General features: G+C 40.1%; 1 protein-coding gene across 11 annotated transcripts in view; it reads left to right on the forward strand.

Annotated features, from left to right (window-relative positions):
* The window catches only part of SETD5 (SET domain containing 5), a 79428-nt gene that overhangs the window by 36198 nt on the left and 29189 nt on the right, over nucleotides 1-14041 (forward strand). For 3 of the 11 annotated variants that reach the window (XM_045289947.1, XM_045289955.1, XM_045289948.1), the window contains 11 exons: nucleotides 2897-3089; nucleotides 3373-3478; nucleotides 3804-4012; nucleotides 4351-4409; nucleotides 5094-5281; nucleotides 6182-6220; nucleotides 9803-10045; nucleotides 11319-11467; nucleotides 11833-11950; nucleotides 12867-12976; nucleotides 13757-14003. In XM_045289947.1, coding sequence (XP_045145882.1) covers nucleotides 2998-3089; nucleotides 3373-3478; nucleotides 3804-4012; nucleotides 4351-4409; nucleotides 5094-5281; nucleotides 6182-6220; nucleotides 9803-10045; nucleotides 11319-11467; nucleotides 11833-11950; nucleotides 12867-12976; nucleotides 13757-14003 — 1560 coding nt within the window. In that variant the 5' untranslated portion in view covers nucleotides 2897-2997. Of the gene's footprint in view, nucleotides 1-2896; nucleotides 3090-3372; nucleotides 3479-3803; nucleotides 4013-4116; nucleotides 4158-4350; nucleotides 4410-5093; nucleotides 5282-6181; nucleotides 6221-9802; nucleotides 10046-11318; nucleotides 11468-11832; nucleotides 11951-12866; nucleotides 12977-13756; nucleotides 14004-14041 lie in introns of those variants that run through there. The other 8 variants (XM_045289949.1, XM_045289950.1, XM_045289952.1 and 5 more) reach the window with 7 other exon arrangements.

Raw genomic sequence — 14041 nt, forward strand, 5'->3', positions numbered from 1 at the left:
GGGTTTGGGTTTTGGGGGCTCTTTTTGCATGCGAAAGAGATTTCATTGAGCCACAATATTGGAGTCCTTGAATTTTTGGAACCTTTTCTCAAATAAAATACTTTAAAATCTTCCTACATTCAGTAGGCCCCAGTTTTATAAGTACTGTTCCATAGATTTTTTTAATGGATTAACAAACTATATGGGCAGACAACATTAACATTTATAAGAAATCAGCAAAATTGCCAAACCAGTGCATTGTAGGTGAGTAGATTTAAAAAAAAAAAAAAAAACAGAATGGGCTTTTAAAAACCAGTATTTTCCCAGGTTATAGAGATAACTGCCCATAAATTCTGCTAAGGGGACCAGAAATAATCCTACTCCCCAAATTTGGCTGAAATACTTACACAGGCATCTCCTAGGATTTCTTGAAATGTTTTCATCAATAATCTCCAGTCAGATTGCTGGTACTGATCAGCATTTGGTATTTCTACTCAGCAGTAGAATTACCCAGCATTCTATTTAACTGAGATTTGTTAATGCTTCATTATGCAATATGCCACATATTAGGTCCTCTTAAAATTAAACCTGGTATATAGGAGGGTCTATTTAACTAAGTTAAAGACCTGGACCTTACCTCATGGGACTTTAAATCTGATGTAAGTATTCTATAATACACTTCTTTTAAGTATATTTATGGGAAAACCTGTAGATCTAACATGGAAGCAAAAATTCTTCTGAATTTTTATGGATTCATAGTTCTGACATAACAGAATCTCAGACACTTTCAAAGATGTGGCATCATACCAGCAGCCTGCATACCGTGTGTAGAACACAATTTATGAGTGTGTCTGTTCTAAGCATGGTTCTGTTTCTTTATCCAGCTATCGCAGTAATTCAAACATAGAAGAAAAAGGCTATAATTACATTTGCATACGATGGTTGACTAGTGGAGAGGTGTGTAATCACAGCACTCCCAAGTTTGGTTTTTTGTTTTTTTTTCACTCCCAAGTTTTTAATCTCTATTTTAAAATACGGTTAAGAGCTAATCTGTCTTGTGAGGGGGTGGGGAAAGAGCTAATTTGTATGTAAAGGAATATTGTAGTACATTCTATAGTTACATGTCAGTGTCTAGCTGCTATGTTTGATCAATGGCCAGTACGGAAATTCCCAAATTCATTTTTTTTAAAAGCACTAAAAGTTTTAACATTTGACACGCATGGCAATATATGTTAAATGCTGTTCTTGACTAGAAAAAATTGTGCAATGGGGTGGCCTGTTAACCTCCACAGTACACATTTTATTTATTTTTATTCCCTAGACTTGCACGTGACGTGCATTTGTTCATATTTGCCCAGTTGTGGAGATGGGTAAGATACAACCAGCTACATCTCCATGGCCACCTTTAATTTCATGCAATTTTCTGTCCAGCCCCCATCCCAGATAAAAGCGTTTTAATAATGGCTGTCATGTTTTACCCCATGTGTTCAGTGGTACCAAAACTCCCATATGGACTATGGACAGATCTCTGTAATGCTTATATGTGGTAAATTACAGTGTATGAAATTACTTCCTCTTAACTGTCCATCCTACAAACTAAATTATGCTTCATTTTATTAATGCTTGTCTGCCTTTGGTTTCATATTGGAAGCCCCACTTGTTTCCTAATATTCAGAACTGTTTGCCTCTCAGTGAACCATGTTCAAATCATCTTTATCTCAAGAATACTGACCTGCATTCTTGATGTGTCTCACCCCTGCCTCTGGCCTGCCCACCACCACCTGCCCAGTTGCCATCTTGCAAACACTCTTGAGTAATAAAATGCATGCACTTCACTAACAGAGAATACTTTCCTGTGTCTAAAGTTCTTCTTCACCTAGAAATTACCTTTGCTGTTATTAATAAGATCCCTTCTCACAGTTTTGGAGCATATAACTGGGTGAGTTGGATACTTATCTTAGAACTTTCTTTTATCCCTCACTTCTCAGAAACCAACATTGCATCACATTTAACTGCACACTTTATTCTTACCAGGTGTAGTGTATATTGTATGTCCCCAAGCAAACTATGCATATTTGATTTGGGGGTGGGGGTGGGAGTAGGGGTGGTGTCAAGTTATGCAAGTCCTTGGAGTTTCTAATATGTCAATCTGTTCTGGTTAATTTAAATATTATGTCTGCAAAGTTTTACATAGTTGGATTCCTTAATTATCCTTTAAAACTCAAGATATAACAAGACAGTAATCAGAATTAAAACAGGTTTTTCTCAATTTTAATTTGTCCTTTGCCACCTCAGCCTTTATTTTGTAGTAAAGGCTATTATATATATATAGTCAATTTCTAAATTGGAAGGTGTTTGTAATCCTTTTAAACTGGTGGCTTATTTGAACAATATATTTTCCCCTCGGTACGAAAGCTACTAAACAGAGCTTCTCATGAAGCCTGGTAAGTGAAGTTTCATGAGGCCCTTTACATTCTCGTTGGACCAAGAGCACAGACTTTGGAATCGGATAGATAGGACTTCAAACACTGGCTCTTGTCAGCGTGTGGCTTTGGGAGAGTCAGCTTCAAAGCCTTGGTTTCCCGCCATAATGAATGGTGCTTGCCATATTTAGTAGCTGCAGAGACTAAATTATTTTATAGATACACTGCACCTAGCAAGTAGCGGGTGATTCAAAGCAGTAACTATAACTGCTGTTATTTGCCAGTGGACCAGCATAAATCTCAAGTTGAGTTTCAGTTCTTTTGAAGTATGGTGGCATTGCCATGCAGCTGTTAAATAATTGTGTCCTTAATATGCTTGCATGTCATTTGGAAAAATTAATATTCTCAATTTTTTGAAAGGTATTTGGGGGTTCATCAAGATAAGAGGTATAATAAATATAAGATGCCATTGTTTTTACCTGTACTTTCTTCAGGGTTTCCTGTCTTGGTAGTGAATGGAAGAGGGCCTGGTCCCTGGGGCAGTACAGAAGGCACTTTCATCATCTCACTCACTGCAAATGTCATGTGAGGTTTCATGGAAGTATTAAGAGATCCAATTAAGAAGAATAGTTCTGAGTCTAAACCAGCCCAGAGTGGCTTCTCTAGGGGAAACTCCCCGCTCAGCTGGTACGTTTGTGTTTGTCATTAGGGACACCTTGTATGCCAGGTGCCTGCCTTGAGACCTCTGCCTGTACTGACTTCATGTCACACACAAGTTCACATTGAATAACACTCCCACTGTTATTCATAGACATACTTACAGTTATCAGATTGTTCCACTGAGTTTCTCCTTTGAGTCTAGAGGCTGGTGGTTGTGGAAAGAGGAGGGGATAAGAATGGGAAATGAAGTATTAGTTTAAGGAAAAAATAGGTGTTATGCTATCATGCATTGCTTTTCGCCTTTGTGCAGCCCTGAATCTGTGGAGGCTAGTCCAGCAGTTAATGAGAAGAGCGTGTATTCCACTCATAATTATGGGACCACTCAGAGACATGGGTGTCGAGGACTGCCTTATGCTGTGAGTATGCATTTCATTTCTTTCCAGAGCAGTGATCTTCCCGGAGTGCAATCCATTCTTATGCATTATGACTTTCTTGAAATGTTTATATGCAGCATGACGAAGTTGCCCCTTTTGCACTTCCCTGCCTCCAGCGGACGTCTAGCCCTGCATCATTGTTCTTGTTTTTATGTCCCAAGTGACCTTGGCATTTTGTTTTATCACTTTCCTGGTTGAAGCCAAAAAACAAAGGGTACTACTTTCTTCTTTCTTTCCATATGTACCATACTTTAGGGGAGAGGGGCCAGTGTTTGGACACTGTTGATTTAAAAAATCTTATTTTCAGGATCATAATTACGGAGCCCCTCCTCCTCCGACACCTCCTGCTTCTCCCCCTGTCCAGACGATCATCCCTCGTTCTGACCTGAATGGCCTGCCGTCACCCGTAGAGGAACGCTGTGGAGACAGCCCGAACTCTGAAGGAGAGACTGTTCCTACCTGGTGTCCCTGTGGTCTTTCTCAGGATGGCTTCCTCCTCAACTGTGACAAGTGCAGGTAAGATCATGTTCCATCCAAATTCAAGCCTGGGTTGCTGGGATTAGGGTGTCTTATTAGTGGGGGAAAGCTCAAAGTATTCTTTCTTGTGTTTGTTAATGTAGATGATTCCTTAGTGCTCCTTGGCTCGAATTCTCTGCACTAGGTGAGAATTACTGACAACAAGGAATGAGAGGTTGATGTTAAAGCTATTGAATTTGATATAAACATTAATGTCCTGGAAGCATTTGGTAGGTGGGAGGGAGGGGGTAGGACATGCAGAGCCACTTCTCCCGTGTGTGCTGTGGTGTGTGGCATGCTGTTGGAAGGACTACTTTCAGTTTATTTTCCCTCTTTAGGGGAATGAGCAGGGGGAAGGTTATTAGACTTCATCGGCGGAAGCAGGACAACATATCAGGTGAGTGGAAGGTGGGTTGAACCCATATTTTGACAGACATTATCTTGTGATTTAAATGTTTGCATCTACAACTCCCTTTTGTAAGTCCCTGTGGTCCTTGGCTCTTTTGGTGGAAAGAGATTGAAGTCTATAGGGAAATTTTTATGAATCGGTGTGTCCAGAAGGGGCATCTGAGTGAACCCTCTAGCAATCAGAGTATTCCTTGTGAGTGCAGACATCTTCAAGGTTATGTGTACAAAGGGAGAGAGAGGTATGACATAGCCAAGACTCCAACCAAACCCACTTCTCCTAGCAACCCTGTATGCCAGAATAGAATTTTCCTACAGCATTTGCAATGCTGTCAATCTATACAGAAGCAGACTACCACATCTTTCTGTTGTGGTGTGACTGTTGAGTTGCAATTGATGACCTCATGGTTAAGCTGTGTCACCACTGTACCCCCAAGGCTCCTTGTATACCACAGGAAGGACAGGGCCTCTATGCTTAATGCTAATAACAAGAAAGGAAGGTTATTTTTATGAAGATAGGAATATTTATGTTCTACAGATGATAGAGCTGACAGGTGAAATAAGGTCCTAGTCACTGGGGCAGGTCAGAGCAAATACATGGCTTTTAATGCATTTTTGTGGTTCTTACTCTAACATTGCTATGAAGTAACTTTTATTCCCCCTTCCCCCCCCCCAGGTGGGGATAGCAGTGCAACGGAAAGCTGGGATGAGGAGCTTTCTCCTTCCACTGTGTTGTACACAGCAACACAGCACACACCGACAAGCATCACCTTAACTGTTAATCGAGTTCGAAGAACCAAACCCAAGAAACGGAAAAAGAGTCCAGAAAAGGGTCGTGCCGCACCAAAGACGAAGAGAATCAAGGTGTGGAGGTTAAACGTATCTTAAATATATCTGAATTAGCTAAACTTTTGGAGAAGCAGTGCACTAAAGGTTTTTTGACCACTTTTGCTCTAGTTGCAAAAATTGGTTAATCTTTAATATGTACATGCCAGGCCATGCCACCACCCCCCACACAGACAATGCTACTATAATAACCCCCATCTCAGGTATAAAATGATAGCCCTACATGGCACAAACCCATATGAGCTGCTGCTTAGGCTTCCACTACCCTTACCAATTTCTGTGTCTGTCCCTCAGCCCCAGACCACAGCATGAAATTCTTGTCCTGGTTACATACCCACATCATGTCATTGAGTTGATTGGTTTGGGGGTTTTTTTTTGTTTTTTTTTTTCCTTGAATCAAAAAAAATCAGGACACATCTCTTGAATGGTATAAGCTTCCTCAGTGTTGTGATCACTGTTCCTAGATTCTCAACCTGAAAATCTCCAGGAGGAACCTCTTCTGTTTTGTGTTCTTTCTTCCCCATCACAGCAACTTTGTTGCTCCTAGGTGACTTGTCTACCCCTTGCTGAGGGGATTGGTCTATTTCCTTCTTAAGTTTCAAAAACAGATAAATCCTTGACCAGACTTTTAAAGTGTTATGTGTACTTTTTCTTTTAGTGTTAGAGTTGTATGTAGGGCTGAAATGATGCATGCTCTTCCCTGTTAATTACATAGCTCCATAATAGAAAATATTAGAATTAGTCTCATAGCTCATTGTCCTCGAGCTGCCCCTATGCTTGCCAGTAGTTTGGGGAATCCCACTATATTTGCTACCTAGAGAGACAGACTGTTTCTTGCCTTAGATTGAGTCTCAGGTATGACTGTCATTCTTGGTACCAAGTTTTGTTTTGTTCTACTTGTTTTCCTCTTTGGGATAGGCATTTCGAGAGGGATCCCGGAAGTCCTTGCGGATGAAGGTAAGGGGTACTATTCCCTGATGCTGTGTTTTACTTCACTGTGATCTTGCATTTGGGTCAGCTTCTTCCCTGACATTGATGGTCTGGGATTCTTGGACTCGGCTTTTGTTAGTTTTTGTAATTGTTGCCATTCAGTTTTCATAGACCCTTTTTTCAAAGTAGATTTTGTTGACCTTTGAGAAATGTTTTCTTTTTCTGTACGAGCCTTCATTGAATGGTTTATCATTAGTCGCGTTTGGGGGTGATAGGAGATACTTTGCTGAACAAAATGAGGCTTAGCGGGTTCTGTCATGAACCCAGGATGGAGGTTTATCTGATGTTGCAGTAGGCTCTTCTGTGTATACCTGCTCTATGGGCTTCAGTCACCAGGTGGAAGGATACATGTATCAGCAAGAAAGAACTGTAATTGATAGGAACTTCTTTTATTGCACTTAGTTACTATGAATGCTTTTTGCTGTCATGTCTATTTGGTTTAGACGACTTGTGAAGTATGGTTTTCTCTTCGGTTATCAAAAAAGGGGACATAAAGGTCATATTTTGGAGAGGTTGAAGAATAGGGAAATGTTTTAAAAGACTTTTTAAGTACTGAATGGTTAAAACACCTTTTGCCCAAATCAGCGGGTTCTCAACCTGTGGGTCGTGACCCCTTTGGGCGGCGAACGACCCTTTCACAGGAGTCCCCTAAGACTATCGGAAAAACACGTATTTCTGACAGTCTTAGGAACCGAGACACCGCTCTGTCTCCAGGAACATCCGCCCTCATGCAGATACCCCAGCGTGAAGACCATTAGCCATGCTACACCATGCTTCAAGACAAAGTCTCATTCATTTGTCATTAGAAATGCTTCACAATATATCATTACATATTGTTTTTGTGATTAATCACTGTGCTTTAATTATGTTCAATTTGTAACAATGAAAATACATCCTGCATATCAGACATTACAGTTATGAAGTAGAACAAAAATAATTTTGTTGGGCGGGGGGGTCACCACAACATGAACTGTATTAAAAGGTTGCGGCATTAGGAAGGTTAAGAACCGCTGACCCAAATATCAGCCGAGGCACCAAATTTTACCACAAAAACGTCATTAAAAATGTGCTGCAAAACACAGCTTATACACGAGTATGTATATACACGAGTATGTATATTGTCTGGTATCTTCCTTTATATGTACGACGTATGGATAAATGTGGGGGTGGGTGTCTGGACAGAGGCAACATACCTCACAAGTCATCACTTAAGGCCTTAAAGCATTTCATTAGGATGAAGCATAATTTAATCCTACAAATAATACCGCCAGTGTAACTAATTATCAAAAACTGCAAGTGGCATTTAATGTAAGAAGTTTGCTGAGCTCATCCTGTATACACTTGCGAAATACCTGCAGGAACAAACCTGATGACTTAGAATCTCTTAGAGCACATTGATCATTTTTCTTTGCTAGATTCAGGTCCTGTAAGGGGCCATACTTGCTTTCACTGCTCATTTATTTGTGTCTCATTTGCATAGACAGAGCATTTACTATACTTAGGGGCAGGCCTAACCTTAATCCCAGCTTTAAGCCTTTGTCACTCCTGCCAGCTAGCTCCTTTAACTTATTTCCACTGGTGCCTCCCTTTGGAGGGTATGAAATGACACCTCTTAAGAAACTATCTAAATTTTTCATACAATTCAAGGAGGTTGACAGAGATCCCCTTTAGATGTGTTAAAATTTAGACATGTTTGTGATTTCAGAATTTTAAGTTGAGTGATGAACTTTGCAAAAGTGTGAGTCATCAGAAGGACGGAGGAGGACTTACATGATTTGGTGTGTGATCGTAAGATGCTTCCTACGCCTATCCTGTGTACACATGCTCGATGGGCTTCAATCACCAGGTAGAAAGATACATGTATCAGCAAGAAAGCACCATTAGTCATAGGAACTACTTTTATTGGACTTAATTACTGTGAATATTTTTTTGCTGTCATGTCTATTTGGTCTAGAAAACCTGGTACTGTTTTCTGGTCAACGAATTCTTTATTGTGCAGGCTGCCCTGTACATTAAAGTGGATTCACATTTCTAGTCATGGTAGTCAGTAATTGATAATGTATATTCTTAGCCCCAAATTGTGACAATCAGAAATGTCTTTGGATATTGTAGCACATTTCCTCTGAGGTCGAAACTGGCCCTGACTGAGAACCACTGCTTTAAAACCACTGGGGTGGATCTATCTGCCAATGTCCTGATGAATGAGGTGACAAAGTAGATTTAATGAGAGTCTTCCAAATTACAGTACTTAACAAGTCATAAGTTTATTGATTCTGTAAAGCTATGAATATTGTTTAGGGCTTCTAATAGCCAATCTTTTAAAAATACACACACACCCTTGAATCTCATGTTTTGCACTGTTATTTTGTTTAACTGGTACTAACACCATTAGCAAGTGATACTCATTTCTCACAGTGTGTTGACCTTAGGTGTTTCATTGACCTTTGTTTATTGGACTCTACTTAGGAATGTAGAAAATAGTGTGTTGACCGCTCCCTCTCTCTACCTCCTCTTTTCCCCTATAATAATCAGGCTGTAGTGATGCCAGAGTGGCCAAGGAAAGTCTTTGTTCTGCATGATTCATGGGAAATATATTTAATTTTATTATGCCTGGGGGGCAGGGAGTTATTTTTTTGTTTGCAAGTTCAGTGTGCACGTGTGTTTTCCAGGTAGCTCTGGTACTTACTATGGTGTCTTTTCCTTATGCTCATCACTAGCATGATGTCATCACTGTCCCTTTAATTTGCTTTCTGATGGCACCTGGTGTGTTCAGTGCCATGGAGGAGAACGACTGTTGGTTTGGGGTGGTGGTGCTGAGATCAAGTGAAAGGGAGGAAAAGGCCGTGGGGTAGCAAAGGGCCTCTCGGCAGCCATTCTCTCCACTCTACCCTGCTGCACCCACACATGCTGCGCCTGGACAGATTATGTAGGGTCTGGCTTTTAAACATCAAAAACCTTGCTGGAAAGGTAGATTAAGAATGTTAACTTTTTGTGTGGATGATGAGATTTGGGGTGATGTATCCGTCTTTAGAAAGAGCATGTATTTAGTGTATAAACTTAGTCACTGTCGTCAAGCCGATGCCGACTCACAGCAGCCGGTGAGTCCCCATCCTCCTCCCATTCGCTGTTCGTAAAAGTGAGATGCAGGCCCACAAGAACGGACTGACACTAGCAGCTGTTCAATAAGTCCTATAAATTAAACAGTATATTTTGAGGTCTTTACTGCTTTCTTCCTAAAGATTTCTTAGAGGCTTACTGACAAGTCTTCTGCTAAGAGCAATATAATTTTTAATCACTTAAAAGTGGTCATAAAATCACTGGTGGAATGGAACTATTATCCAGGATTATTTCTCACTTTATAAGTGGAAAAATGTACTTCTAACTCATTGTCCAAGGTTTCACAGCACTTTAGTAACAAAAACAATGATCAAAACCAGAACACCAACTGCCTAGTGTGAGCAGTTTTTACTCTGGAAATTGAGCCAAAGTGTTTTCTCCCTCTTTTCATGCATGGACCCTCCTAACCTACTTGACTTTTGTTCTCCACAGAATTCTCCCTCTGAAGCACAGAATTTAGATGAGAATACAACTGAGGGCTGGGAAAATCGGATAAGACTGTGGACTGATCAATATGAAGAAGCATTTTCTAATCAGTACAGTGCAGATGTACAAAACGCCCTGGAACAACATCTACATTCTAGCAAGGAATTTGTGGGCAAGCCTGCCATTGTAGACACTATTAATAAGACAGAATTGGCCTGTAACCATACAGTTATCGGCTCCCAAATGCAGGTAAGGGTTAAATGGTTAGTTGCTGTTTCTGCTTTCCTATGGTGAAGACATTAAGAAGCAAGAAGTTGGACTTGAAATGACTGTCCCTTCCAAATGTGTAAATCCTTCAAATGCAGAACACCTCATTGCCACCAAGTCAATTCCAACTCACAGTGACCCTACAGGACAGAGGAGAACGGCCCCTTTTGGGTTCCCAAGCCTCTTAACTCTTCATAGGAGCAGACAGCCTCATTTTTCTCCTGTGGAGTGACTGGTGGGTTCAAACCACTAACCTTGTAGTTGCTTGTAGGGCTCCTCCATGTAATTCCTTTAAAAAAAAACAAATGAGCCTGTTACTGATCATCTTATTCAAAAGAGGCTATCTATTAACTATAATAGAGAAACTCGGCTTTTCTTTTTTAGCTGCATTAATAAAATATATAAATTACCACAGGAAATGTTTGTGTAGCCTAAAGAGGAGTTAATAGATACATAATACATAAACTTACTTTTCTTTTTTATCATTTGTGGTTACTGCTGTTGTCCCGTTAGGTGCCAAGAGCCAACCCTATTGGCCAATCCCACACACAACAGAATTGGACCATTGTGATCCATAGGATTTCATTGGCTGATTTTCAGAAGTAGATCACCAGGCCATTCTTCCTAGTTTGTTATAGTACGGAAGCGCTGCTGAAATCTTTTTAGCATTATAACAGCATGTGAGCCTTCACTTTACACGCTGTGCTGGAGGTGCATTGCCCCCCGAGTTAAACCCCAAATTCACAAAGAAAGCAAGAATTGTACCACTGACTCACCCCAGTCCTCTGCCCCTTAGCATTGTTTAATACTTAGAATCCTTTTTAGTGGGAATTAATTTGGAATCTAAAACCACTAAAATCTCAATCATATATATCTCTGGCCTACTCCCCTCCTGTAGGGATATCAGATTCACTAGATGTCCCTTTAAAAAGGTGGGGGGGGGGGGGATGAGGAGCTAATATCAGGGGCTCAGGTGGGAAGAGAATACTTTGAAAATGATGATGACGGCATATGTGCAAATATGCTTGACCTACTGGATGAATGTATGGATTGTGATAGATGTAAGAGGCCCCACTAAAAGTTTGGTTTTTTTTAAGTTTTAATGAAGTTAAACAAAATTCAGAATTTCTGATCATTGAACTAAATAACATCAACAGATAAAACTTGGTTTTTGTTGGCCTCAATTAGGAGACTATTTTAACTATCTACCTACCCACTTTGCTGTTTTTAATGTTAATGAACTGGTTTTATGCAGCTACAGCTGGGAAGAGTCACTCGTGTTCAAAAGCACCGAAAGATCCTGAGGGCTGCAAGAGATTTAGCTTTGGACACTCTTATAATAGAATATCGAGGAAAAGTCATGTTACGACAGCAATTTGAAGTCAACGGGCATTTCTTCAAAAAGTAAGAACATCATTCATTGAGGCAAGGGTGCCACATGTGGATCTGGCTGACCGTTAACTGCTGTAAAAATCATCCTAGTGCAAAGATTAAAACTTAACATAAGCTCGTGCCTGTCTGCTATTTGTAGAGAAATGAAAATAAATGTGCAAAGTGTTGAATGTATAAAGTGATGATGACTCCCTTCTGAGTCAAGCATTCTTTGCTGTGTGCTTGTTCTTTAATCAAAAGCAGACAAGCATGTGATGTTTTCCAAGTTTAGGCATTGCGGAGGACTGCTATTTCTTGTGTCCGCATATGCTTCATATTTGTAGCATAGGCCTTTTTGTTTGTATTGGGAATTAAAGGAATTTTAATTCTATCCCTAGACCATATCCCTTTGTGCTCTTCTACTCAAAATTCAATGGCGTAGAGATGTGTGTGGATGCTAGAACTTTTGGTAACGATGCTCGATTCATCAGAAGATCATGCACTCCAAATGCAGAGGTAAGATTTTTGTAGCAACTTCCGTTTATGTAACCACTAAAGAAAGAGCCAACTGAGTACGTGTCTGAAAACTCCACCCAGATAATAGTCTGTCTGTTAATTGCTACCAAGTACTCCTTCATTGTGAGTTGGAAACCAATAGGTAGTGAGTGAATGGGTTACCGTTAGAAAAGGGACTGATGAAATGACTTGTTAACATTTGCTAGGAGAAAGAGCTAGCTAGACTGGTCATGTCATTGAGATGTTATTAAAGAAATTGCCAAGTGGTGGAAGATGTGATTAGACCAAAACTAAAGGCCATCGAGTTCCGCATGGTTCGTCCTTTTTTTGATAAGTGATAATAGAGATTGTAAACAAGTCTTGCCAGAATGTATCAGTAACACAGTCAGTGTAGCCACATGAAATGCAACAAGAAAACCCACAGGGCTTCTCTTATAAGTTAAGGACTTTTAATTCCCTGGTGGAACTAGAGGAACACTGTTGGCTGCTAACCTCAGAGTCAGCAATCCAAAACCACCAGTCACTGCTCAGGAGGAAGATGAGGCTTTCTGTTCCCGCAAAGAGTAACAGTCTGAGAAGCCCTCAAGGACAGTTCTACCATGTTCCTCGGAGGTGCCATTTGTCAGAATTACCTCCACCACAATGAGTTTGGTTCCGTCTGGTGATGCTGGAAGTCATTTTTAAGATTTAAAGCATTGATTTACCACTAAATTTGGTATTCCAGGGTAGTCCCATTTATTTCAAGAACACTATCTAATTTTCAAACATTGCTCTAAATAATGACTACATAGTGGTGTAGGAAATTGGTTTTTTTTATTTGGTTGGGGGTTTTTTTGGTGTTTTTTTTTTTTGCAACCTTTTATGTAATGCTCTTGGTCTTTATGCTAATCACCAACCTTAAGACTTGTTCGCATAGGTACGGCACATGATTGCAGACGGAATGATTCACCTGTGTATCTACGCTGTGTCTGCCATCACCAAGGATGCTGAAGTCACCATAGCTTTTGATTATGAGTACAGTAACTGGTAAGACCTCAGAAACCTTTCTGAACGTGAACTGGCTTGATCTTGAATATAAAGCTGTTCATTTCTACCAAGCCTGCTTTGCTCCTTGCTCTTTCAGTTTTGTTTACTGCTTTCACGAGTACTGCCTTTTCTGCCTAGAAACAGTGGAGGAGGACATTTGTTAGAGGAATAAAAACTCTATGAAACTGCTAAGAAGTGGCTTAACAAAGATATTTTGGCTTAATTTCTCTTTAGCAACTGAAAGGGTATATATATGATAATCCTAGAGCTTGCAACAGGAGCCATACATGCTAAGAATGTAACGATTCAGATCAAGTAGTATAACTGTCAGATAGATGACAAGTCACATGAATTTGTGGTAGATTGTTTAAAATAAATCCTTTGGTTGTTTAGGGCTTAAAGAGGCTAAGTGGTAAAGTGATTTAGGGCTTCGATAAAAGAACAAAAGGCATTCATAATTAGGGAGTTGGTTGGTAAAAATATGGAAATGGTGAAAGTGAACCCAAAATAAATAAGGCACTTCAGATTCCATCAATGATGGAATATACCTACCAAAAAGCATAAAAGTCGTTTAAAGACTTAAATTTATTAGTTTCTTAGCTGTCCACTGGCCATGAGTTAGCATTAGAATATTGAAGCATTTATAGGAATAATGGCTCAGTTCAATTTATTCACAGATAATAATACTAGAGGGAATTGCTAACATTTCAAAAGAATGGATAATATAAATGATTTTCAAAAGCACTGAGACCAGCACTCTTGGTTGTTTGTTTGGAACAGTAATTATAAAGTGGACTGTGCATGTCACAAGGGAAATCGGAATTGCCCGATACAGAAGAGGAATCCCAATGCTGCAGAGCCGCCAATCCCACCTCCTCCAAGCCTACCCACTGTTGGAGCAGAGACCAGGCGTAGAAAGGCACGACGGAAAGAGCTGGAAATGGAGCAACAGAATGAGACTCCAGAGGAAAATAGTGACCAGCAACCAGAAGTTCCAGAAAAAGGAAATGTGTCCAGTGACCCTGAGGTAATCAGCGCTGGTCAATGACTCTCTGCAGATTGCAT

This window comes from Echinops telfairi, unplaced genomic scaffold, assembly GCF_000313985.2.
Source record: "Echinops telfairi isolate 266 unplaced genomic scaffold, ASM31398v2 ScPeMD7_31;HRSCAF=116, whole genome shotgun sequence".
NCBI lineage: Eukaryota > Metazoa > Chordata > Mammalia > Afrosoricida > Tenrecidae > Echinops > Echinops telfairi.